Source organism: Caloenas nicobarica, chromosome 30, assembly GCF_036013445.1.
Source record: "Caloenas nicobarica isolate bCalNic1 chromosome 30, bCalNic1.hap1, whole genome shotgun sequence".
Classification (NCBI taxonomy): Eukaryota; Metazoa; Chordata; class Aves; order Columbiformes; family Columbidae; genus Caloenas; species Caloenas nicobarica.
Window position 1 is genome coordinate 160,498 of NC_088274.1, and position 23,461 is coordinate 183,958.

Sequence of the window (23,461 nt, forward strand, 5' to 3'; positions counted from 1 at the left end):
CGCGTACACGTGGGCGGCCCCGCCGCGCGGCACCCAGCGCGAGCGCAGCCAGCTGTTCTGGGCGGGGGCGCGCGCGGGGCCGCGGCCGCGCCCCGAACACACCTCGAACGTGCGGACGGGGGCCCCGAGCTCGGGGTCCAGGGCACTGAGCTCCTCCCACTGCGGGACGGGGGGACGGGGGGACACGGGGGGACACGAGGGATGGGGGACAGGAGGACATGGGGGCATTAGGGACGGGGGACATGAGGGACACACAGAGACACAATGGGGACAGGGGACATGGCGGGGACATGGGGATGGGGGAACGCACGGGGGACATGGGGACACATAACGGGACATCGTGGGGACATTGCGGGTGGGGACACACGGACACAGACGGGACAGGATGTGTGACAAGCAGGGGACGGGGGGAGGGGACACAGGCAAAGTGGGGGGAGGGGGACAGGGGGTGAGCGGCATTGGGGGCACCCCAGTCCCCACCCCCCTGATCCCCCTGTCCCCCCATCTGTCCCCCTGTCCCCATGTCCCCCTGTCCCCATGTCCTCCTGTCCCCCCATCCCCCTGTCCCCATGTCCCCCTGTCCCCATATCCCCGTGTCCCTGTGTCCCCCTGTCCCCCTGTCCCCATATCCCCCATGTCCCCCTGTCCCCCCATCCCCCTGTCCCCATGTCCCCCTGTCCCCGTGTCCCCCCTGTCCCCCTGTCCCCATGTCCCCCCTGTCCCCCCGTCCCCCCGTCCCCCTGTCCCCCTGTCCCCATATCCCCCATGTCCCCCTGTCCCCCCGTCCCCGTGTCCCCCCATCCCCCGGTCCCCCCGTCCCTCACCTGCCCCTCCCCCGCCGGATACACCGTCCAGTTCAGGTCACTCGTCTCCAGCCGCGTGTCCAGCAGAACCTCTGTGGGGGGAGGGGCATGTGGGCCCCGGACGCCTGGGTCCCCCCGCAGTGACCCCCCATAGCCCCTGACGCCTGGGTCCCCTCAGACCCCCCCTTCCCATCCCAAGAGGACCCAGGCATCCGGGCCCAACACCCCGCAGGGGACCCAGGCGTCCGGGCCCCACACCCCGCAGGGCTCAGGTCACTCACCCTCCTCAGCGAAGCCCAACGGGACCCACAGCCAGAGCAGCCACAGCCCCATGGCGGCCCCGGGGGGACCCAGGCGTCCGGGGGGACCCAGGCGTCCGGGAGGAACCCAGGTGTCCGGGAGGGACCCAGGCGTCCGGGAGGAACCCAGGTGTCCGGGAGGGGACCCAGGCGTCCGGGGGGACCCAGGCGTCCGGGAGGAACCCAGGTGTCCGGGAGGGACCCAGGCGTCCGGGAGGAACCCAGGTGTCCGGGAGGGACCCAAGCGTCCGGGGGGACCCAGGCGTCCGGGAGGGGACCCAGGCGTCCGGGCTGCCCCCTCCCACCCCCCACCCTGTCCCAGGGTGGCTGGGTCTGCCCTCCCCCCGCTCCTTCTAGGGGGGACCCAGGCGTCCGGGAGGGACCCAGGCGTCCGGGGGAGCCGCTGATGGGGGGGAGGGGGGAAGAAGGCCAATTTTGGGTCAAGTTTGGGCAACTCTGGGCAAGCGGAGGCAGCGGGAAACGTCCGTCTGTCCGTCCGCCCGCTCGGGCCTGCGGTGGGGGGGACCCAGGCGTCCGGGAAAGGACCCAGGCGTCCGGGCTGTGTCCTCCTCCCCCGCCCCAGAACCCCCCGCCCTTGGCAGGGAGGGGACCCAGGCGTCCGGGAGGGGACCCAGGCGTCCGGGCCCCCCAGCAGGAAACGCCTTTGTTGAGCGTTTCCCGGGGTCGGGCGGGGTCAGGATGTGGGGTCGTGACCCCGGGGGGCCGGGAGGGACGGGGATGGGCGGGATGAACTGGGCTGAACTGGGCTGAACTGGGATAGACTGGGATAGACTGGGATGAACTGGGATAGACTGGGATAAACTGGGATAAACTGGGATGGACTGGGATAAACTGGGATGAACTGGGATGGACTGGGATAAACTGGGATGAACTGGGGTAACTGGGATGAACTGGGATAGACTGGGATGGACGGGATAAACTGGGATGAACTGGGATAGACTGGGATGAACTGGGATGAACTGGGGTACCTGGGATAAACTGGGATAGACTGGGATAGACTGGGATAAACTGGGATGAACTGGGATAAACTGGGATAAACTGGGATGAACTGGGATAGACTGGGATGGACGGGACAAACTGGGATGAACTGGGATGAACTGGGATAAACTGGGATGAACTGGGATAGACTGGGATAAACTGGAATGAACGGGATAAACTGGGATGAACTGGGATAGACTGGGATGAACTGGGATAAACTGGGATGAACTGGGATGAACTGGGATAAACAGGATAAACGGGACAAACTGGGATAAACTGGGATAAACTGGGGTAACTGGGATAAACTGGGATAAACGGGATAAACTGAACTGGCACAAACTGGCTTGAGCTGTGATAAACTGGTCTGGACTGGTGTGGACTGGTCTGGACTGGTCTGGACTGGTGTGGACTGGTCTGGACTGGTGTGGACTGGTCTGGACTGGTCTGGACTGGTGTGGACTGGTGTGGACTGGTCTGGACTGGTGTGGACTGGTCTGGACTGGTCTGGACTGGTGTGGACTGGTGTGGACTGGTCTGGACTGGTCTGGACTGGTGTGGACTGGTCTGGACTGGTGTGGACTGGTCTGGACTGGTGTGGACTGGTCTGGACTGGTGTGGACTGGTCTGGACTGGTCTCTGGTCTGTGCCGCTGGTATAAACCCGTGTGAACGGTACAAACTGGGCTGCGCTGCGCTGTGCTGGGGCAAACCGGTGCAAACCGGTGCAGACCGGCACAAACTGGTGCAGACCGGCACAGACCGGCACAGACCGGTACAAACCGGTGCAAACCAGCACAGGCCGGTACAAACCGGTACAAACCGGCACAGGCCGGTACAAACCGGCACAGACCAGTACAAACCGGCACAGACCGGTACAAACCGGTGCAGACCGGCACAGACCGGTACAAACCGGCACAGGCCGGTACAAACCAGCACAGACCGGCACAGACCGGCACAGACCGGTACAAACCGGTGCAGACCGGCACAGACCGGCACAGACCAGTACAAACCGGTACAAACCGGCACAGGCCGGTACAAACCGGCACAGACCGGTGCAAACCGGTACAAACCGGTACAAACCGGCGCAGACCGGTACAAACCGGCACAGGCCGGTACAAACCGGTACAAACCGGCACAGACCGGTGCAAACCGGCACAGACCGGCACAGACCGGTACAAACCGGCACAGACCGGTACAGACCGGTACAAACCGGTGCAAACCGGTACAAACCGGTGCAAACCGGTACAAACCGGTGCAGACCGGCACAGACCGGTACAAACCGGCACAGGCCGGTACAAACCAGCACAGACCGGCACAGACCGGCACAGACCGGTACAAACCGGTGCAGACCGGCACAGACCGGCACAGACCAGTACAAACCGGTACAAACCGGCACAGGCCGGTACAAACCGGCACAGACCGGTGCAAACCGGTACAAACCGGTACAAACCGGCGCAGACCGGTACAAACCGGCACAGGCCGGTACAAACCGGCACAGACCGGCACAGACCGGTGCAAACCGGCACAGACCGGCACAGACCGGTACAAACCGGCACAGGCCGGTACAAACCGGTACAAACCGGCACAGACCGGTGCAAACCGGCACAGACCGGCACAGACCGGTACAAACCGGCACAGACCGGCACAGACCGGTACAAACCGGCACAGACCGGTACAGACCGGTACAAACCGGTGCAAACCGGTACAAACCGGTGCAAACCGGTACAAACCGGTGCAAACCGGTCCCAGCCGGTCCCGGCCGGTCCGAACCGGTTTCCGGTCTCGCGGCGGCCCCCGCGCGGACACAAAATGGCGGCCCGCCCCCGTCACGTGACCCCGAGGAGATGGCGGCCGCGCGGCGGCCAATGGGAGGCGACCATAGAGCTGCGTGCGGCCTAGAGCGTCCCCCCGCCGCCCAGAGCGCCGCCCGCGGCCCGGCCCCTCCCCCCGCCCCTTCCCGGCCTCCCGCGACCACAGAGTCCGGCCCGGGCCGCCCAGAGCGGCGCCTCCGCCGCCTCCCCCCGCCCGAGCCCCCCGCCCGGAAACCACAGAGTAACCGCGGGGTCCTCCCGCCTGCCTAGAGCGGCCCCTCCCGCTCGCCCCGCCCCGTTTCCCCCCCCCCCGCCCCTCGCTACGTCACGTCCGGCCGGCGCGGACCGGAAGCGAGCGGGCGGCGCGCGGGGCGATCGTGGCCGGGAGCGCGCGGGAAGGTGGGGGAGGGGAGGCCCGGGGTGACGTCACGGGGGTCCCGGGGGGTGGGGGGGTGGGGGTCTCTGTGCCCCCCGTGTCCCCCCGCCCGTGGGGCAGCGGTGGGGGGGGGGGGGACGTGGGGGGTGGGGGGGATGGGGGGACGTGGGGGGTGGGGGGGATGGGGGGACGTGGGGGGTGGGGGGACGTGGGGGTCTCGGGGGTCTCGGGGGTGCGGGGTCCCGGGGGGGTGGGGGGTCTCCGGGCCCCTCTGACCCCGCGTCCCCCCCAGACCCCGGGGCAGCGATGACGAGAACGATGGGGGCGGGGGGTTGGGGGGTTTTGGGGTCCCTCTGAACCCCGTTTTCCCCCATTTTTTCCCCAGACCGTGGGGGACGGTGATGACGAACACAATGGGGGTTTTGGGTGGTTTTGGGGTCTCTCTGAATCCCGTTTTCCCCCGTTTTCCCCGTTTTCCAGGCCATGGGGGACAGCGATGACGAGTCCGAGGGGGTTTGGGGGGTTTTGGGGTCCCTCTGAACCCCGTTTTCCCCCGTTTTCCCCGTTTTCCAGGCCATGGGGGACAGCGATGACGAGTACGACCGGCGCCGCCGCGACAAGTTCCGGCGCGAGCGCAGCGACTACGAGCGCTCGAGGGAGCGGGACGAGCGGCGGCGCGACGACTGGAGCGACCGGTACCGGCCCCACACTGCCCCGGCTGACCCCGGCTGACCCCGGCTGACCCCAAACTGACCCCCAACTGACCCCCAGCTGACCCCCAAACTGACCCCCAACTGACCCCCAAACTGACCCCCAACTGACCCCCAGCTGACCCCCAGCTGACCCCCCCAACTGACCCCCAGCTGACCCCCAACTGACCCCCAGCTGACCCCCCAACTGACCCCCAACTGACCCCCAGCTGACCCCAGCTGACCCCGGCTGACCCCCAACTGACCCCCACCTGGCCCCCCAAACTGACCCCCAGCTGACCCCCAACTGACCCCCAACTGACCCGGCAGCGACCGGTACCAGCCCCGAAACGATCCCAGAGTGACCCCAACTGACCCCCCAAACTGGCGCCCAAAACTGACCCGGAGCGACCGGTGCCAACCCCCAAAAGTGACCCCCAAACTGACTCGGGGGGCACTGGTACCCCCTGACCCCCAAAAACTGACCCGGGGGTGACTGGTACCCCAAAACTGACCCTGGGGGTCCCTGAGTCCCCCCGCCCCCCCGCAGGGACCAGCCTGGGGGGACACGGGGGGCGACACGGGGACAACCCCTGATCCTGGGGGTCTCTGGTTGAGTTGGGGGGTCCCTGACCCCCCTGACCCTCCTGACCCCGTGTCCCCCGTGTCCCCCATGTCCCCGTGTCCCCCGTGTCCCCCTGACCGGTGCCGCGGTTGCAGGGACTGGGAGCGCGGGCGCGAGCGCCGCAGCCGCGCCGATTACCGCGAGTACGAGCGGGGCCGGCGCGAGCGCTTCTCCCCGCCCCGGCACGAGCTCAGCCCCCCCCAGAAACGCCTCCGCAGGGACTGGTGAGTGACGGACCCCCCCGGGCCCCCAACCCTGCCCCCGGACCCCCAACCTGCCCCCGGACCCCCAACCCTGCCCCTGGATCCCCAACCCTGCCCTGAGCCCCCAACCCTGCCCCGAGCCCCCAACCCTGCCCCCGGACCCCCAACCTGCCCCCAGACCCCCAACCTGCCCCTGGACCCCCAACCCTGCCCTGGACCCCCAACCCTGCCCTGGACCCCCAACCCTGCCCCTGGACCCCCAACCCTGCCCTGGACCCCCAACCCTGCCCTGGACCCCCAACCCTGCCCCTGGACCCCCAACCCTGCCCTGGACCCCCAACCCTGCCCCTGGACCCCCGACCTGCCCCTGGACCCCCAACCCTGCCCTGAGCCCCCAACCTGCCCCTGGACCCCCAACCCTGCCCTGAGCCCCCAAACCTGCCCCTGGACCCCCAAACGCCCTGGAACCCCAAGCCCCCCCTGGACCCCCAGGACCCCCCAGCCCCGCTGTGACCCGCAGCCCCCCTGTTCTGCAGGGAGGACCATGGCGGGGACCCCTACCACAGCGCCTACGAGCTGCCCTACAGCGGGGGGGGGTCGGGGCCCAACTACGGCCCCCCCCAACCCTGGGGACACCCCGACATGCACGTGCTGCAGCACCCGCTGCTGCCCATCCAGGCCAGGTACGGATCCCTGCGCCCCGAAACTGCCTGACCCCCCCCCCCGCACCCCCTGACCCCCGTGCACCCCAAAACCCCCTGAGCCCCCAGTTTTCCCAGGGGTGGAGCTGGGCCCGGCCCCCCCAGAACATCCCCAAACCCCCTGGAAACCCCCAATAACGGCCCCAAACTTTCATGTAACGTTCCCAAACCCCCAGTATCGCCCCCACACCCCCCAACATCACCCCCACACCCCCCAACATCGCCCCCACACCCCCCAGTATCGCCCCCACACCCCCCGACATCGCCCCCACACCCCCCAACATCGCCCCCACACCCCCCAGTATCGCCCCCACACCCCCCGACATCGCCCCCACACCCCCCAACATCGCCCCCACACCCCCAACATCGCCCCCACACCCCCAACATCGCCCCCACACCCCCCGACATCACCCCCACACCCCCCAATATCGCCCCCACACCCCCCAACATCGCCCCCACACCCCCCAATATCGCCCCCACGCCCCCCAGCATCGCCCCCAAAGCCCAGTTCCGTGCCCCCCAGGCTGGGCAGCATCGCGGAGGTGGAGCTGGGCCCGGCCCCCCCCGTCATGAAGACGTTCAAGGAGTTCCTGCTGTCGCTGGACGACGCGGTGGACGAGACCGAGGCCGTCAAGCGCTACAACGACTACAAGCTGGAGTTCCGGCGCCAGCAGCTGCAGGAGTTCTTCCTGGCGCACAAGGACGAGGAGTGGTACGTGACCCCAAAACCCCCGAAAAACCCCCAAAAACCCCAAAAACCCGCCGAAAACGCGCTGCGCAGCGCCCCGGTGAGGGGGGAGGACCCGCTCAGCCGCTTTAGTTCCACCCGGGGCCCCCCCGAGTGTTTCATTTAAAGGGGTTTAATGATGGGGGACCCCCCCAGGTCTTAGGTTAAAGGGGCTTAGTGCTGGGGGGCCCCCCCTTTTTGAGGGGGGGGGGATTTGGGGGCCCCCCCGGCTTTGATTTTTTTAAAAATTTTTGCTCTTTCCTGCTGTTTTAACCGTTCCGTTCTCTCCCGAAGCGCCGAGGTTGAGGTTTCCCCCTCCGGAGCGTCCGCCGTGGCCTGGAGACCCCCCCCAATTAACACCCCCCGGGGCTCGTTACCGCGCTAATTGCCGTAATTAACCCCGCGGGCAGACAGGCAGGGGGTCGCGCACAATGCGGCCGGTAGCGCCAAGTGCAGGACGCAGCCAGGGCCCGTTTGTTGTTTTATTTTTCGCTTTTTAGCCCCAAAATCGCGGGGGGCGGGGGGGGGGGGGGGGGGGGGGGCGCTGCCTCCTGCACCCCCGTCCGGCCGCTTTTTTTGGGCCGATTTCGACCCGTTCGCGGAAGATTTTCAGGGTTTTTTTTTTTCCGAGCCGTTTTTTTTTTGTTTTTGCGTGGCGACGTTGCTTTAAAATAAGGCCAAAAAAAAAAGGCGATTTTGGTTAAAAACCGCGGGGACGGCGACTGCGACGAGCGTATGTATGAGACCCCCCCGCCCCCCGCCCCCAAAAGCGCCCGCGGGGGGGGGACCCCACCAACGGGGGAGGGGGGAGGGGGGTCCCACACGCCGGGGGGGCACAGGGGCCCCCGCCCCATTTGGGAGCACGGGGGGGCCCCCCAGCCCCGACCCCTGTTCTCACCCCCCAGGGCCTGTTCCCGACACCCCCCAACCAGGGGGGGCTGAAACCCCGTTTTTTGCCCCCCCGAACCCCCATTTCCCCCTCCCGTCCCCCCCAGACAGGGGGCTGGGCCCCGCTTTTGTGCCCCGTTCCCCGTTATTTCCCCCACGACCCCCAGTTTCCCCCCCGGGTTCTGGTCCCATCCCAACAAGGGGGGGCTGGACCCCCGATTTTCCTCGTCTCACCCATTTTTTGGTCCTCGTGTTCCGGTCCCACCCGGCGCGGTCAGTCCTACCCTGGTTTTGCCCCGTTCCCCTTTTTTGGTCTCTGAACCCCGTTTTTGGGTCTGTTCCGCAGGTTCCGGTCCCGGTACCACCCGACGAGGTCGGTCCGTACCCCGTTTTTTGCCCCGTACCCCACTTTTAGTTTCTGAACCCCACTTTTGGGTGCTTTTCGTGGATTCCGGTCCTGGTACCAGCCGACGAGGTCGGGCCGTACCCCGTTTTTTGCCCCGTTCCCCATTCTTGGTGTCTGAACCCCATTTTCGGGTGCATTTCACAGGTTCTGGTCCCGGTCCCACCCGACGAGGTGGGTCTGTACCCCGTTTTTTGCCCCGTTCCCCATTTTTGGGTGCGTTCCACAGGTTCTGGTCCCGGTACCAAACCAACAAGGTCGGTCCGTACCCGTTTTTGGCCCCGTTCCCCATTTTTGGGTGCATTTCGCAGGTTCTGGTCCCGGTACCAAACCAAGGAGGTGGGTCCGTACCCCGTTTTTGGCCCGTTCACCATTTTTGGTCTCTGAGCCCCATTTTTGGGTCTGTTCCGCAGGTTCCAGTCCCGGTACCAAACCAATGAGGTCGGTCCGTACCCCGTTTTTTGCCCCGTACCCCACTTTCAGTTTCTGAACCCCATTTTTGGTGCGTTCCGCAGGTTCCGGTCCCGGTACCACCCCGACGAGGTCGGTCCGTACCCCGTTTTTTGCCCCGTTCCCCATTTTTGGTGTCTGAACCCCATTTTTGGGTCCGTTCCGCAGGTTCTGGTCCCGGTCCCACCCGATGAGGTCGGGCCGTACCCCGTTTTTTGCCCGTTCCCCATTTTTGGGTGCATTTCGCAGGTTCTGGTCCTGGTACCAAACCAACGAGGTGGGTCCGTACCCCATTTTTTGCCCCGTACCCCATTTTTGGGTCCGTTCCGCAGGTTCTGGTCCCGGTCCCACCCGACGAGGTGGGTCCGTACCCGTTTTTGCCCCGTTCCCCATTTTTGGGTGCATTTCGCAGGTTCCGGTCCCGGTACCAAACCAAGGAGGTGGGTCCGTAGCCCGGTTTTGGCCCGTTCCCCATCTTTGGGTGCGTTCCGCAGGTTCCGGTCCCGGTACCACCCCGACGAGGTCGGGCGCCGCCAGCAGGAGGCGGCGGCCGCGCTGCGGAACCGGCTCCGCGTGTTCCTGTACCTGTGGGAGCGCGGCTGGTTCGACAACCTGCTGCTGGACATCGACCGCGCGCCCGCCATCCTCAAGTGCCTGGATGCGGGTGAGGACCCCCCGGGCCCCCAAACCCCCCGGGACCCCAAACCCCCCGGGACCCCAAACCCCCCGGGACCCCCCAAAACAGCCCTGACCCCCCCCAGAGCCCCCCAAACCCCCCGGGACCCCCCAAACAGCCCTGACCCCCCCCAGAGCCCCCCAAACCCCCCGGGACCCCCCAAACAGCCCTGACCCCCCCAGAGCCCCCCAAACCCCCCGGGACCCCCAAAACAGCCCTGGCCCCCCCAGAGCCCCCAAACCCCCCGGGACCCCCCAAAACAGCCCTGGCCCCCCCAGAGCCCCCCAAACCCCCCGGGACCCCCAAAACAGCCCTGGGATCCCCCAGGCCCCCCAAACTCCCTGGGAACCCCCAAAACAGCCCTGGGACCCCCCAGAGCCCCCCAAACCCCCCGGGACCCCCAAAACAGCCCTGACCCCCCCCAGAGCCCCCAAACCCCCCGGGACCCCCCAAAACAGCCCTGACCCCCCCCAGAGCCCCCAAACCCCCCGGGACCCCTCAAAACAGCCCTGACCCCCCCCCAGAGCCCCCAAACCCCCCGGGACCCCCAAAACAGCCCTGACCCCCCCGGGAATAACCAAGAACCCCCCCAGGGCCCCCATAACAGCCCTGACCCCCCCACAACAACCCTGACCCCCCCAAACCCCCGACCTGCTCCTGGACATGGGGCCCCCGTGCCCCTCAATGTCTGGATGCAGGTAACGAACCCCCCAAAATAACCCGTTTCTGGCGCTTTTCTGCCCGTTTCAGCCGTGATTAAGATGGACGGGGCACCGACCACGACCTGCCCATCCCAACCCCCGTATTTTACCCATTTTCCCCGTTTTTCCACCATTTTAGCCGTGGTTAAGGCGGAGGAGACACGCCCCACAACGTGCCTATCCCAGCCCGCCTGTTTTGCCGAATTTTGCTGGTTTTTCCCCCGTTTTAGCCGTGATTAAGATGGAGGGCGGCACCGACCACGACCTGCGCGTCCTGGAGCAGGAGGAGGAGCCCGAGAAGCCCGAGGGGTCGCGCCGGGACGAGCCCCCCCGGCCCCCCGAGCCCGAGCGCAAGGGCCCCCCCGAGCGCGACGACGCCAAGAAGGTGCCACTGGGGGACGGGGGTCACTTTTGGGGTCCCCGTGGGGTCACTTTTGGGGTCCCCATGGGGTCATTTTTGGGGTCCCCATGGGCTGTGGGGTCACTTTTGGGGTCCCCATGGGGTCACTTTTGGGGTCCCCATGGGGTCATTTTTGGGGTCCCCATGGGCTGTGGGGTCACTTTTGGGGTCCCCATGGGGTCATTTTTGGGGTCCCCATGGGCTGTGAGGTCGCTTTTGGGGTCCCCATGGGGTCATTTTTGGGGTCCCCATGGGGTCACTTTTGGGGTCCCCCGGGTCCTAGAGGGGTTGGTTTTGGGGTCCCTTTGGGTGTGTGGGGTCTCTCCTGGGGTCCCCCCAGTTTTGGGCCCCCCCGACCCCCCGTGTCCCCCCAGGCCGAGGGGGAGGGGCCAGGGGCGGAGCCGGCGCCGCAGGAGGAGGGGGAGGGGCGCAAGGAGGAGGAGCCGGAAAAGGAGCCCAAGAAGGTGAGCAGGCCCCGCCCCCCGCAGCCCCGCCCCCCTGCAGCCCCACCCCCGCAGCCCTGCCCCCCCCTTGCCCCCCAGCCCCGCCCCCCTGCCCCACCCCGGCCACGCCCCACAGGCTCCATGCAAAACAGGTGCTGAAGCCCCGCCCCCTCTAAGAAGCCCCGCCCCACCAGGCAGGCCCCGCCCCTTCCATAAAGCCCCTCCCCTTTAGGGCTCCGCCCTTTCTGTGCAAGCCCCGCCCACTTCCCCATCAAGCTGCACCCTTTCATGTGAGCCCCGCCCCTTTTTGTTAGGCCCCTCCCCTTGCAAGCTCCTCCCACTCTCCCAAGTCCCTCCCCCTCTTATAAGCCCCTCCCCTTTCTCCTAACCCCACCCGTTTCTATAAGCCCCTCCCCTTTAGGCTCCACTTCTTCCCACAGACCCCTCCCCTTTCTGCCAAGCTCCGCCCCTTCCAGCCCCGCCCTTGTCCCTCCCTTGGTCTCCCTGCCCCCCCATCAGGCCCCGCCCCCTGACCCCACCCTGACCCCGCCCTGACCCCCCATCAGGTCCCGCCCCCTGCCCCCGCCCTGCCCCCCCCATCAGGCCACGCCCCCTGACCCCGCCCTGACCCCCCCATCAGGCCACGCCCCCTGACCCCGCCCTGACCCCTGACCCCGCCCTGACCCCCCCTGCCCCCCGTCAGGCCCCGCCCCCTGACCCCGCCCTGCCCCCTGCCCCCGCCCTGACCCCCCCTGCCCCCCGTCAGGCCCCGCGGGTCCGGCGCAGCGGGGGGGACAGCGAGGACGACGGGGACGAGAGTGACAGCGGAGACGAGGGGACCCCCCGGGGCGGGGCAGGTGGGACCTGGGGTCACGGGGGGTCACGGGGGGGCACGGGGGGTCACGGGGGACTGGGGGGACACGGGGTCATGGGGGGGCATGAGGGGTCACTAGTCGGGGTGGTTCTGGGGGGGTCCAGGGGGGGTTGGGAGTTCTGGGGGGCTCTGGGGAGTTCAGGGGGGGTCCAGAGGGGTGTGGGGGGCTCTAGGGGGTCCGGGGGGGCTCTGGGGGGTCCCGGGCGGGTTCTGGGGGGTCGGGGGCTTTGGGGGTCCCCCTGACCCCCCGTTTCCTCCCCAGAGGCACCGGGGCCGGAGCCGCCGCGGGAGCCCGAGCCCGAGGAGGGGGAGGGGAAGGGCAAGGACAAGGAGGGGGGAGGGGCGGGGGGGGCCGGGGGGGGCGACGCCCCCAAGCCGCGGGCGCTGCACAAGACCTGCTCGCTGTTCATGCGGAACATCGCGCCCAACATCGGCAAGGCCGAGATCGTGGCGGTGAGAGCGGGGCGGGGAGCGCCCGGGGGCGGGAGAGGGTCGGGGGGCGGTCGGGCAGAGGGAAGCGGGGGGAGACTGGGGGGAACTGGGGGGAACTGGGGGGGACTGGGGGGGTAAAGGAGGATTCGGGGGAAAGAACAGAGAGACTGGGGGGTCCTGGGGGCAGGTCGGAGGGGAAAGGGGGATTTGGGGGGGAAATCGGGGGATAAAGGGGGGAAATTGGGGAGGTAAAAGGGGGATTGGTGGGGAGATGGGGGGTCTAAAGGGGGCTTGGGGGGCTGGGGGGGTTCAGGGGGGCTGGGGGGCTTTGGGGTCCCCTGACCCCCGTTTGTTGCCCCCCAGCTGTGCAAGCGCTACCCCGGGTTCATGCGCGTGGCGCTGTCGGACCCGCAGCCCGAGCGCAGGCGAGTTTGGGGTGAATTCCAGGGGTTTTGGGGTTCGGGGGGGGTCGGGGCGCTGTCGGACCCGCAGCCCGAGCGCAGGCGAGTTTGGGGTGAATTCCGGGGGTTTTGGGGTTCGGGGGGGGTCGGGGCGCTGTCGGACCCGCAGCCCGAGCGCGGGCGAGTTTGGGGTGAATTCCAGGGGTTTTGGGGTTCGGGGGGGGTCGGGGCGCTGTCGGACCCGCAGCCCGAGCGCAGGCGAGTTTGGGGTGAATTCCGGGGGTTTTGGGGTTCGGGGGGGTCGGGGCGCTGTCGGACCCGCAGCCCGAGCGCAGGCGAGTTTGGGGTGAATTCCGGGGGTTTTGGGGCTCGGGTGATTCTGAGGGGGGTGAGGGCTTGGGGTTCGCCCCACACGCCTGTTTTGGGGTGAATTCTGCTGGTTTCAGGTTTTTCCGCGGGGGTCGGGTGACGGGGGGTGGGTCCGTTCCCGCTCACGTTTTGGGGTGAATTGCGGCGCTTTCAGGTTTTTCCGCCGGGGTTGGGTCACGTTCGACCGCAGCGTGAACATCAAAGAGATTTGTTGGAGCCTCCAGAACATCCGGGTACGGGAAACTTTGGGCGGTTCGGGGGATTTGGGGGATTCTGGGGATTTGGGGGATTTTGGGTGAATTTGGGCTGTTTTGCTCATTCCAGCTTGTTTCGAGGTGGATTTTGGGTGCGCTGTTTGTTTGGGGCTGTTCTTTTGGGCTGCTTTGCCTGCGTTTTGGGGTCATTTGGGCTGATTTCGGGTGCATATTTCGGTCCGTTTTCCCGGGGGTTCCGGGGGGGGTTTCTGGGTTATTTTGGGTCTATTTTACATTATTTTGGTGTATTTTCAGCTCTGCGACTACGAGCTGAGCCCAGGGGTCCCGGGGGCGGGTTTTGGGTTATTTTTGGTCATTTTTGCTGTATTTTTCTCCGTTTTTCAGCTCCCTGAGCGCAAGCTGAGCCCTGGGGGTTCCGGGGGCTGGGGTTTGGGTTATTTCGGGTCTGTTTTCTGTTATTTTTCACCGCTTTTCACTTGCGCGACTGCGAGCTGAGCTGCAGGGCTCCCAGGGGCAGGTTTGGGGTTGTTTCGGGTCTATTTCATGTGATTTTGGTGTATTTTGAGCTCTGTGACCGCGGGCTGAGCCTGGGGGTTCCGGGGGGCGGTTTCTGGGTGATTTTGGGTCGACTTTCCGTTCTTTTTCTCCATTTTCCGGCTGCGGGACTGCGGGCTGAGCCCCGGGGGTTCCGGGGGGCGGTTTCTGGGTGACTCGGGGTCATTTTCGCCGCGTTTTCCTGCGTTTCGCAGCTGCGGGACTGCGAGCTGAGCCCGGGCGTGAACCGCGACCTGACGCGGCGCGTGCGCAACGTGAGCGGGCTGGCGCAGCACCGGCCCGTCGTGCGCCACGACATCCAGCTGGCGGCGCGCCTGGTGCACGCGCTGGACGGCCGGGCGGGGCTCTGGGGAGGCCCCGCCCACGGCCCCGCCCACGGCCCCGCCCCGCCCGACGGCCCCGCCCCCGAGGGGCCCGCCCCGGGAGCCGGAGCCGGAGCCGCAGCCGGAGCCGCCGGGGACGGGGACACGGACACGACGACCGGGGTGAGGGGGGGCAGCACCCGGGGTCACCCCGGGGTCACCCTGGGGTCACGAACAGTCACCTGGGGTCACCCCGCGGTCACCATGGGGTCACCAACAGTCACCTGGGGTCACCCTGGGGTCACGAACAGTCACCTGGGGTCACCCCGGGGTCACCATGGGGTCACCAACGGTCACCTGGGGTCACCCTGGGATCACGAACAGTCACCTGGGGTCACCCCGCGGTCACCATGGGGTCACCAACGGTCACTTGGGGTCACCAACGGTCACTTCAGGGTCACCAACAGTCACCTGGGGTCACCCCGGGGTCAACTTGGGGTCACCAACAGTCACCCTGGGGTCACCAACCATCGCCCTGGGGTCACCCTGGGGTCACCAATCGCCTCCTGGGGTTGCCAGTGGTCACTTCAGGGTCACCAACAGTCACCTGGGATCACCCTGGGGTCACCAACAGTCACTTCAGGGTCACCAACAGTCACCTGGGGTCACCGACCATCACCCTGGGGTCACCAACGGTCACCCTGGGGTCACCAACAGTCACCTGGGGTCACCAACAGCCACCCTGGGGTCACCCACGGTCACCTCGGGGTCCCCATGTCCCCAGTGTCCCCATGTCCCCAGTGACCCTGAGGTCCTTGTGTCCCCTGATGTCCCCAGAGACCCCGATGTCCTGGATCTGCCCCATGTCCCCAGTGTCCCCTGTCCCCAGGGTAACCCCGTTCTCTGCCGCATCCCCGATCACCTGGTCGAGGAGCTGACTGTCCCCATGTCCCCAGCGTCCTATGTTGTCCCCAGTGTCTCATATTGTCTCATGTTGTCCCCAGGGTAACCCGGTTCTGCGCCACATCACCGATTACCTGATCGAGGAGGTGAGTGCGGAGGAGGAGGAGCTGCTGGGCCGGGGCGGCGCCGCCCCCCCCGAGGGTCCCCGCGAGGCCACCAACCCCCCCGAGGTCACTGTGGAGCGCGACGAGAAGCTGCTCAAGGTGACACCCGGACCCCGACCTGACCCCCCTGTCCCCGTTGTGACCCCGACCTGACCCCCCTGTCCCCAGCGTGACCCCGACCTGACCCCCCTGTCCCCAGTGTCCCCATGTCCCTGATGTCCCCAAGTCCCCATGTCCCCTATGTCCCGATGTCCTCAGTGTCCCTGATGTCCCAATGTGCCCGATGTCCCAATGTCCCCCGTGTCCTCCATGTCCCCAATGTCCCCCGTGTCCCCAGGTCCCCGATGTCCCCATGTCCCAATGTCCCCCGTGTCCCCAGGTCCTCGACCGCCTGCTCCTGTACCTGCGCATCGTGCACTCGGTGGATTTCTACAGCACCTGCGAGTACCCGAACGAGGACGAGATGCCCAATCGCTGCGGGATCCTGCACGTGCGGGGGCCGCTGCCCCCCAACCGCGTGTCCCACGGAGAGGGTGGGTGACACGGGTGTCCCCGAGTGTCCCCTGGACCCCCCGACCCACAGCTGCCCCTCCTGATCCCCCTGCCCCCCCCAATCCCGTGTCCCACGGAGAGGGGGGGTCCTGGGGTCCCTGCCCCCCAAGTGTGGGGCTGGGGGGTCCCTGGGGCTCCCCGTGACCCCCTCCCCCCGCGGTGTGTCCCCATGTCCCCTCCCCAGTGCTGGACCAGCAGCGGGGGGGCTGGGAGCGTCTGTCCCCCCTCCTGGGGGGTCGCGAGGCCCTTCCCAAGGAGGAGGCCCCGTGTCCCGGGGGTGTCCCGGGGTGTCCTGGGGTGTCCCTGGGGTGTCCCGGGGGTGTCCCGGGGGTGTCCCGGGGTGTCCCGGGGTGTCCCGGGGGTGTCCCAGGGTGTCCCTGGGGTGTCCCCGGGGTGTCCCGGGGTGTCCTGGGGTGTCCCCGGGGTGTCCCCGGGGTGTCCCGGGGGTGTCCCTGGGGTGTCCCGGGGTGTCCCGGGGTGTCCCGGGGTGTCCTGGGGTGTCCCCGGAGTGTCCCGGGGTGTCCTGGGGTGTCCCCGGGGTGTCCCGGGGTGTCCCGGGGGTGTCCCGGGGTGTCCCGGGGTGTCCTGGGGTGTCCTGGGGTGTCCCCGGGGTGTCCCCGGGGTGTCCCGGGGGTGTCCCCAGGGTGTCCCGGGGTGTCCCGGGGGTGTCCCGGGGGTGTCCCTGGGGTGTCCCTGGGGTGTCCCGGGGGTGTCCCCGGGGTGTCCCTGGGATGTCCCCGGGGTGTCCCTGGGGTGTCCCGGGGGTGTCCCTGGGGTGTCCCGGGGGTGTCCCGGGGTGTCCCGGGGGTGTCCCTGGGGTGTCCCCGGGGTGTCCCGGGGGTGTCCCGGGGGTGTCCCCGGGGTGTCCCGGGGGTGTCCCGGGGGTGTCCCTGGGATGTCCCCGGGGTGTCCCTGGGGTGTCCCTGGGGTGTCCCGGGGGTGTCCCTGGGGTGTCCCTGGGGTGTCCCGGGGGTGTCCTGGGGTGTCCCGGGGGTGTCCCGGGGGTGTCCCAGCCCTGTGACGTGTCCCCGCTGTCCCCGCAGTGCTGGAGTGGCAGCGGGGGTTCCGGGAGCGCCTGTCGCCGCTGCTGGGGGGCCGGGAGGCTCTCCCCGAGGAGGAGGCGCAGCGGCTCGGCCGCAAGGACCCCGAGCAGGAGCTGGAGAAGTTCGTCACGGCCAATACGCAGGAGCTGGGGAAGGACAAGTGGCTGTGTCCCCTGAGCGGGAAGAAGTTCAAGGTCAGGGGATATTGTGGGGACACTGGGGACATGGGGGTGACGCTGGTGAGGTGGTGGGGGTGTGGGGGTGACACTGGTGACCTGTGGGGGGACAGAGAGGGGGCGTGGGGGTGGTCGGTGTCCCCAGTGTCCCCCGTGTCCCCAACACCCCCATGTCCCCTGTGTCCCCATCCCCCATCCACTCGTGTTCCCAATGTCCTCCGTGTCCCCCGTGTCCCCCCCATGTCACAAATGTCCCCGCAATGTCCCCCATGTCCTCCCTGTGTCCCCATGTGCCCTGTGTCCCCTAATGTCCCCACGTCCCCCTGTGTCCCCCATGTCCCAAATGTGCCGTACAGTGTCCCCCATGTCCCCGTGTCCCCAATGTCTCCCATGTCCCCAATGTCCCCCATGTCCCCCCGTGTCCCAAATGTCCCTGTGTCCCCGTGTCCCTGTGTCCCCAATGTCCCCCATGTCCCTTGTGTCCCAAATGTTCCTGTGTCCCTGTGTCCCCATGTCCCTGTGTCCCCATGTGCCCCAATGTCCCCCGTGTCCCCATGCCCCCCCATGTCCCCCGTGTCCCCATGTCCCCCCATGTACCCCGTGTCCCCATGTGCCCCAACGTCCCCGTGTCCCCAACGTCCCCGCAGGGCCCCGAGTTCGTGCGCAAGCACATCTTCAACAAGCACGCGGACAAGATGGCCGCGGTGCGCAAGGAGGTTTTGTTCTTCAACAACTTCCTGATGGACCCGCAGCGCCCGGCGCCGCCCGACGGGAAGGGAGCCCCGCCCACCGGCCCCGCCCAGGGTGAGCCCCGCCCACAGCCCCGCCCCACCCACAGCCCCGCCCACCGGCCCCGCCCAGGGTGAGCCCCGCCCACAGCCCCGCCCCACCCATAGCCCCGCCCACCGGCCCCGCCCAGGGTGAGCCCTGCCCACAGCCCCGCCCACCGGCCCCGCCCCGGCCCCACCCATAGCCCTGCCCACCGGCCCCGCCCAGGGTGAGCCCCGCCCACCGGCCCCGCCCCTGCCCCACCCATAGCCCCGCCCACCGGCCCCGCCCAGGGTGAGCCCCGCCCACTGGCCCCACCCAGGGTGGGCCCCGCCCACAGCCCCACCCATAGCCCCGCCCACCGGCCCCACCCAGTGTGAGCCCCATCCCTGCCCCACTCCTAGCCCCGCCCACCGGCCCCGCCCAGGGTGAGCCCCGCCCACCGGCCCCGGCCCCGCCCACGGCCCCGCCCAGGGTGAGCCCCACCCACCGCCCTGCCCCTGCCCCGCCCGTGTGTCCCCCAGCGCCCCCAGGGGTGGGTGACCCCCCCAGTGTCCCTGTGCCCCCCGGGCGGAGGGGTCGGTGACCCCCTGTGTCCCTGGGGTTGTGGGGACCCCCCCGATGTGACCCCGTGTCCCCCCAGGTCTGGCCCCCGGGCTGCCCTACCCCCCCCAGACGCCGCAGGGGTTGGTGCCCTATGGGCAGCCCCGCCCCCCCATGATGGGCTACGGAGGTGAGCGGGGGAGGGGCTGGGGGGGCCATGGGGGGGTTTGGGGGGATCCTGGGGAGGTTTGGGGTGTTCCCAAGGGGAGTTTGGGATCACAGCCATCAGTAGGACCAGAGTGAACAGCCCACAGTGTGCTGGGGGGGGGTGTTTAGGGGGCCATGGGGGGTCTGAGAGGTTTGGGGGGATCCTGGGGGGAGTTTGGGGGGACCCCCAAGGCGGTTTGGGAGTGTTGGGAGTTCAGCCGTCAGTAGGGACCAGAGTGAACAGCCCGTAGTGTGTTAGAGGAGGGTTGGGGGGGGGTCAGGGGGTCCCCAAGGGGATTTGGGGTGTTGGGAGTTCAGCCATCAGTAGGAACCAGAGTGAACAGCTTGTACTGAGCAAGAGGAGGGGGCTGGGGGGTTTTGGGGGGGCTGGGGGTTTAAGGGGCTGTGGGGGTTTTGGGGGTCGCTGGTGTCACGGGGGGTTTTGGGGGATCCCCGTGACCCCCTGACCCCCCATTCTCTCCTCCCCTCCCCCCAGGCGGCCCCCCCTACCCCCCCGGGCCCTACGGGGGGAGGGGCGGCTACGAGAGCTTCCGGGGGCAGGGGGGGGGCGGGGGGGGCGGGTACCTCAACAAACCGCGGAGCAGGTGAGGGGGGCGTGGGGGGGACAGACCCCTATGGGGGGGACCCCGATGTGGGGGGGACGGACCCCGATGTGGGGGGGACGGACCCCTATGGGGGGGACCCCGATGTGGGGGGGGGAGGGGCGCCCCCTTTGGGGGGGTTGGGGACACTGACCCGATTTGGGGGGGGGGGCACAGGACACATTGGGGGGGACATGGGGTGTTGGGGGGAGGGGCCACTTGGGGGGTCCTGACCCGATTTGGGGGGAAAAACGGGAGATTTGGGGGTGGGGGAGGGGGCACCGTGATTTGGGGGACACTGCGGGGGGGGAGGGGCCTGAACTTGGGGACACTTGGGGTGGGGGGGGACGCCCCGTTTTGGGGACACTCGGGGGGTTTCAGGGCCGCTCGGGGGTTTTGGGGGACCACTCCACTCGGGGACATTTTGGGGCCACTCGGGGACATTTTGGGGCCCCCCAGGCTGGTGCGCGGGGACCCCCGGAACATCGTGGAGTATCGAGACCTGGACGCCCCCGAGGACGTCGATTTCTTCTGAGCCGCCCCCCCGCCCCGGCCCTCCCCCCCTTTTTGATACGCCCCTCCCCCTGCCCCTCCCCCCCGCACACGCCCCTCCCCCCATTGGACCCCAATAAACGGCCCCGCGGGGGCAGCACCCGCAGATCTGGGGGATCTATGGGGCTGGGGGGGTCTGCGGGTTCCTGTGGGGCTGGGGGGGGCTATAGGGGCTGGGGGGATCCACAGGGGGGGTCTCTGGGGCAGGGAGGCCCCACAGGGCTGCGGGGGAGGATCTATAGGGGATCTATGGGGCTGGGGGGAATCTGGGGGGTGCGGCGCCCTATAGGGCCCTGGGGGGGGGATCTGGGGGGGCTCTGTGGGGCTGGGCAGGAGCTATCGGGGATCTGTGGGGCGGGAGGTTCTATGGGGACCTGGGGTGGGCGGGGCCAGGGGGTGGGCGGGGCCAATGGGTGGGGTCTGTGCCCCTCCCCCACCCCCGGCTCCCCCCCTGACGTCATGGAGGCGGAGCTAAAATCTCGATCGTTTATTGGCCGCTGAGGTCGAGGGGCGGGAACAGCCCTGCAGCCAATCAGCAGCCGCCGCTAGTTCAGCTGCTCTGATTGGTTGCTCGCCCAGCCAATGGGGAAGGGGATCGGGGGAGCCGGGCTGTCATTGGCCATCTCCCAGCAACGCCCGTGATGTCACCAACTCATTCACCAATCAGCTGCCAGCAGCCACACGCCCCGCCCCTCCTCCTCATTGGCTGCTGCCTCCAACGGCGCTCACCAATCGGCGCCCCGGAGCTCCACCAATGGGAGGGGAGGGGCGGGGCTTCGGGGAAGCTCCGCCTCTTAAAGGGGAACGCGGGGGAGTGGGGGGAGCCCTCGGACGCCGGGGTCCCTCAGAGCGCCATGGCCGCCCAGCCCAGGATGAACAGCGTCCCCCCGAGCGGGGCCGCGCGGTTCAGCGCCGGGTCCCCGGTCAGCCCGTGGTAATAGAGGGGGACGCAGAAGAGCCCGATCCCGGCGCAGAGCAGAGACCCGGCCTGGGGGGCACGGGGGTCAGGGGGGGACACGGGGGGCTGGGGGTCAGGGGGGACACAGGGGGCCATGGGGGGACACGGGGGGCTGGGGGTCAGGGGGGACACGAGGGGACGCGGCGGGTCAGGGGGGACATGGGGGGCTGGGAGTCTGGGGGGTCAAGTGGGATGGGAGGGGACGGGGGGCTGGGGGGAAGGGGACATGGGGGTCAGGGGGGCTGGGGAGGGGGAGGGGGGGTCACACCCACCAGGGCGGGGCGGCCGCTGTGGGGAACGGCCAGAAGAGCCAAACTGTGCAGGAGGTGGAACCGGTTGGCGGTTTCGTAGAGCTGGGGGAGGAACCCAGGAGTTCGGGGGGGACCCAGGAGTTCGGGGGGACCCAGGAGTCCGGGGGGGGACCCAGGAATTCAGGAAGGGACCCAGGAGTTCGGGGGGGACCCAGGAGTCCGGGAGGGGACCCAGGAGTTCAGGGAGGGACCCAGGAGTCCGGGAGGGGACCCAGGAGTTCAGGGAGGGACCCAGGAGTTTGGGGAGGGACCCAGGAGTCCGGGAGGGGACCCAGGAGTTCAGGGAGGGACCCAGGAGTCCGGGAGGGGACCCAGGAGTTCAGGGAGGGACCCAGGAGTTTGGGGAGGAACCCAGGAGTTCGGGGGGGACCCAGGAGTTCGGGGGGGACCCAGGAGTTCAGGGAGGGACCCAGGGGTCCGGGAGGGGACCCAGGGGTTTGGGTGGGGACCCAGGAGTTCGGGAAGGACCCAGGCGTCCGGCCCCCTCCCCCACTCACCTCCTTCTGATATTCGTCCCGGTCGCTGCGGCGGAGACCTGGGCGGGGAGGGGGGAGGGGTCAGTCGCCGACCCCCCGGTTCCCGGTCCCGTGTCCCCCATGTCCCCATGTCCCCATGTCCCCATGTCCCCCACATCCCCCGTGTCCCCCACATCCCCCAGTTTCCCCCCATTCTCCTCGTTCCCCCCATATCCCCCATATCCCCCATATCCCCTATTGTCCCCATATCCCCCCACATGCCCCACATCCCCCGTGCCCCCCATGTCCCCCTGTGTCCCCCCGTGTCCCCCCACATCCCCCTGTGTCCCCACACCCCCTGTGTCCCCCCCACATCCCCCGTGTCCCCATGTCCCCCTATGTCCCCCCGTGTCCCCCCACATCCCCACATCCCCCTGTGTCCCCCCGTCTCCCCCTGTGTCCTCCCGTGTCCCCCCATGTCCCCCCACATCTCCCCATGCCCCCCCACCCCCCCCGTGTCCCCGCCCCCGCTCTCACCGTGTCCCCCCGTGTCCCCCCACATCCCCACATCCCCCCGTGTTCCTACATCCCCCCGTGTCCCCGCCCCCGCTCTCATCATGTCCCCCACATCCCCCCACACCCCCCGTGTCCCCCCACATCCCCACCCCCCCCGTGTCCCCGTCCCCCGTGTCCCCCCCCCCGCTCTCACCGTGTCCCCCCGTGTCCCCTCGTGTCCCCCCGTGTCCCCGCCCCCCCGTGTCCCCCCCCCGCTCTCACCGTGTCCCCCCACACCCCTCGTGTCCCCCCACATCCCCACATCCCCCCGTGTCCCCACACCCCCCATGTCCCCCTGTGTCCCCCCGTGTCCCCCTGTGTCCCCATCCCCCCGTGTCCCCGCCCCCGCTCTCACCGTGTCCCCCCACACCCCCCGTGTCCCCCGTGTCCCCCCACATCCCCCCGTGTCCCCACCCCCCCCGTGTCCCCCCCCGCTCTCACCGTGGGCCCCAAACGCCGCCGCCCCCACGGCGGCCGCGCCGCTCAGCGCCCCCACCCGCGCCCACGCGCGCGCCGCCGCCATCTTCCGCTTCCGGCCGCGCCGGCGTCGCCATTGGCGGAGCCGCGCGTCGCTCCGGCGACCGAACCGGCCAATGGGAGCGCGGCGCGGGGACCCGCCCCCTCACCCCCCCCCCCCCCGGCAGAGCGCCCCCTGGCGGGCGCCACCGGAAACACCCCCACACCCCCCCGGGGGAACCCAGGCGTCCGGGAGGGACCCAGGCGTCCGGGAGGGGAGCCCCCAACGCCCCCATAAGGGACCCAGGCGTCCGGGGACAGCCCCCCCCACTCACCCCCCCGCAGGGGACCCAGGCGTCCGGGGACAGCCCCCCCACTCACCCCCCCGCAGGGGACCCAGGCGTCCGGGGACAGCCCCCCCACTCACCCCCCCGCAGGGGACCCAGGCGTCCGCGCCCCCCAGCACTGTTTATTGTAGGGTCGCCCCCCCCACAGCGCCCCCTGGCGGGCTGGCGGTGCCCCGGAGCATCCCCCCGCCCCCCCCAAGTCTCGCAGGTTCCCCGCCCCCAATTCGGGGTGTCATTCCCCCCCCCCCCAACACCGTCCCGACCCCCCCGCATCCCCCTCCCCCCGCCGGCGGCACCGGGGGCGGTGGGGGAGGGGGTGGGGGAGGGGGCCCGGGCGGCCCCGCCCCCCCGGAGGCGGCTCCCGGTTCCCGCAGCCGCTCCCGGCGGGAGGGACCGAGCGGCCGCTGCCGCCATGGCCCGACCCCCCCGCCCCCCCCGCCCGTAGGCCCGGCCCAGGTACCCACCGGCCCCCGGACGCCTGGGTCCCTCCCGGACGCCTGGGTCCCCCCCCGGGGTGGGGGGAGGGGG

General features: G+C 69.1%; 4 protein-coding genes across 5 annotated transcripts in view; 2 read left to right on the forward strand and 2 right to left on the reverse strand.

The window, feature by feature from the left end:
- Positions 1–3: 3 nt before the first annotated feature.
- On the reverse strand, positions 4–1,844 carry LOC135999811 (ephrin type-B receptor 4-like; the record flags this gene model as incomplete). The annotated part of the gene is made up of 3 exons (XM_065653386.1): positions 1,085–1,844; positions 825–895; positions 4–159 (listed from the first exon to the last, which is right to left on the reverse strand). Coding segments are annotated over exons 1-3 (279 nt in total), but the record flags the coding sequence as incomplete, so codon positions are not given.
- Positions 1,845–4,212: 2,368 nt separating this feature from the next.
- The window catches only part of PFAS (phosphoribosylformylglycinamidine synthase), a 308,075-nt gene continuing 288,826 nt past the window's right edge, over positions 4,213–23,461 (forward strand). Inside the window, exons 1-7 of the mRNA XM_065653377.1 lie at positions 4,213–4,310; positions 4,861–4,982; positions 5,697–5,825; positions 6,341–6,487; positions 7,029–7,217; positions 9,468–9,637; positions 10,581–10,735. Coding sequence (XP_065509449.1) covers positions 4,864–4,982; positions 5,697–5,825; positions 6,341–6,487; positions 7,029–7,217; positions 9,468–9,637; positions 10,581–10,735 — 909 coding nt within the window. The 5' untranslated portion in view covers positions 4,213–4,310; positions 4,861–4,863. The remainder of the gene's footprint in view (positions 4,311–4,860; positions 4,983–5,696; positions 5,826–6,340; positions 6,488–7,028; positions 7,218–9,467; positions 9,638–10,580; positions 10,736–23,461) is intronic.
- LOC135999915 (serrate RNA effector molecule homolog) lies at positions 10,948–19,949 on the forward strand. The gene is made up of 15 exons (XM_065653491.1): positions 10,948–10,959; positions 11,125–11,214; positions 11,834–12,050; positions 12,330–12,520; positions 12,863–13,002; positions 13,185–13,235; positions 13,424–13,502; positions 14,234–14,524; positions 15,346–15,507; positions 15,788–15,941; positions 17,004–17,197; positions 17,827–17,983; positions 18,591–18,680; positions 19,194–19,302; positions 19,759–19,949. Exons 1-15 carry the CDS (start codon positions 10,948–10,950, stop codon positions 19,832–19,834), a joined length of 2,013 nt encoding a protein of 670 aa, XP_065509563.1. The 3' UTR covers positions 19,835–19,949.
- LOC135999901 (transmembrane protein 256 homolog) lies at positions 20,324–22,711 on the reverse strand. Of its 2 annotated transcripts, XM_065653475.1 has the most exons (4): positions 22,572–22,711; positions 21,618–21,655; positions 21,082–21,162; positions 20,324–20,839 (listed from the first exon to the last, which is right to left on the reverse strand). In XM_065653475.1, exons 1-4 carry the CDS (start codon positions 22,651–22,653, stop codon positions 20,696–20,698), a joined length of 345 nt encoding a protein of 114 aa, XP_065509547.1. In that variant the 5' UTR covers positions 22,654–22,711; the 3' UTR covers positions 20,324–20,695. The 2 variants fall into 2 exon arrangements, with proteins under 2 accessions (XP_065509547.1, XP_065509548.1); XM_065653476.1 differs by lacking the exon at positions 21,082–21,162.

What these genes read in the sequence shown, in the direction of transcription:
- LOC135999915 (XM_065653491.1), top strand. An exon ending in GGAGCCTCCAGAACATCCGG is followed by an intron (nt 13,503 to 14,233) that starts GTACGGGAAACT and finishes TGCGTTTCGCAG; the next exon opens with CTGCGGGACTGCGAGCTGAG. An exon ending in TGAGCGGGAAGAAGTTCAAG is followed by an intron (nt 17,198 to 17,826) that starts GTCAGGGGATAT and finishes ACGTCCCCGCAG; the next exon opens with GGCCCCGAGTTCGTGCGCAA.
- LOC135999901 (XM_065653475.1), bottom strand. Translation starts at nt 22,653, where the DNA reads ATGGCGGCGGCGCGCGCGTGGGCGCGGGTGGGGGCGCTGAGCGGCGCG. An exon ending in GGCGGCGTTTGGGGCCCACG is followed by an intron (nt 21,656 to 22,571) that starts GTGAGAGCGGGG and finishes CTCCCCGCCCAG; the next exon opens with GTCTCCGCCGCAGCGACCGG. An exon ending in ACAGCGGCCGCCCCGCCCTG is followed by an intron (nt 20,840 to 21,081) that starts GTGGGTGTGACC and finishes CGTGCCCCCCAG; the next exon opens with GCCGGGTCTCTGCTCTGCGC.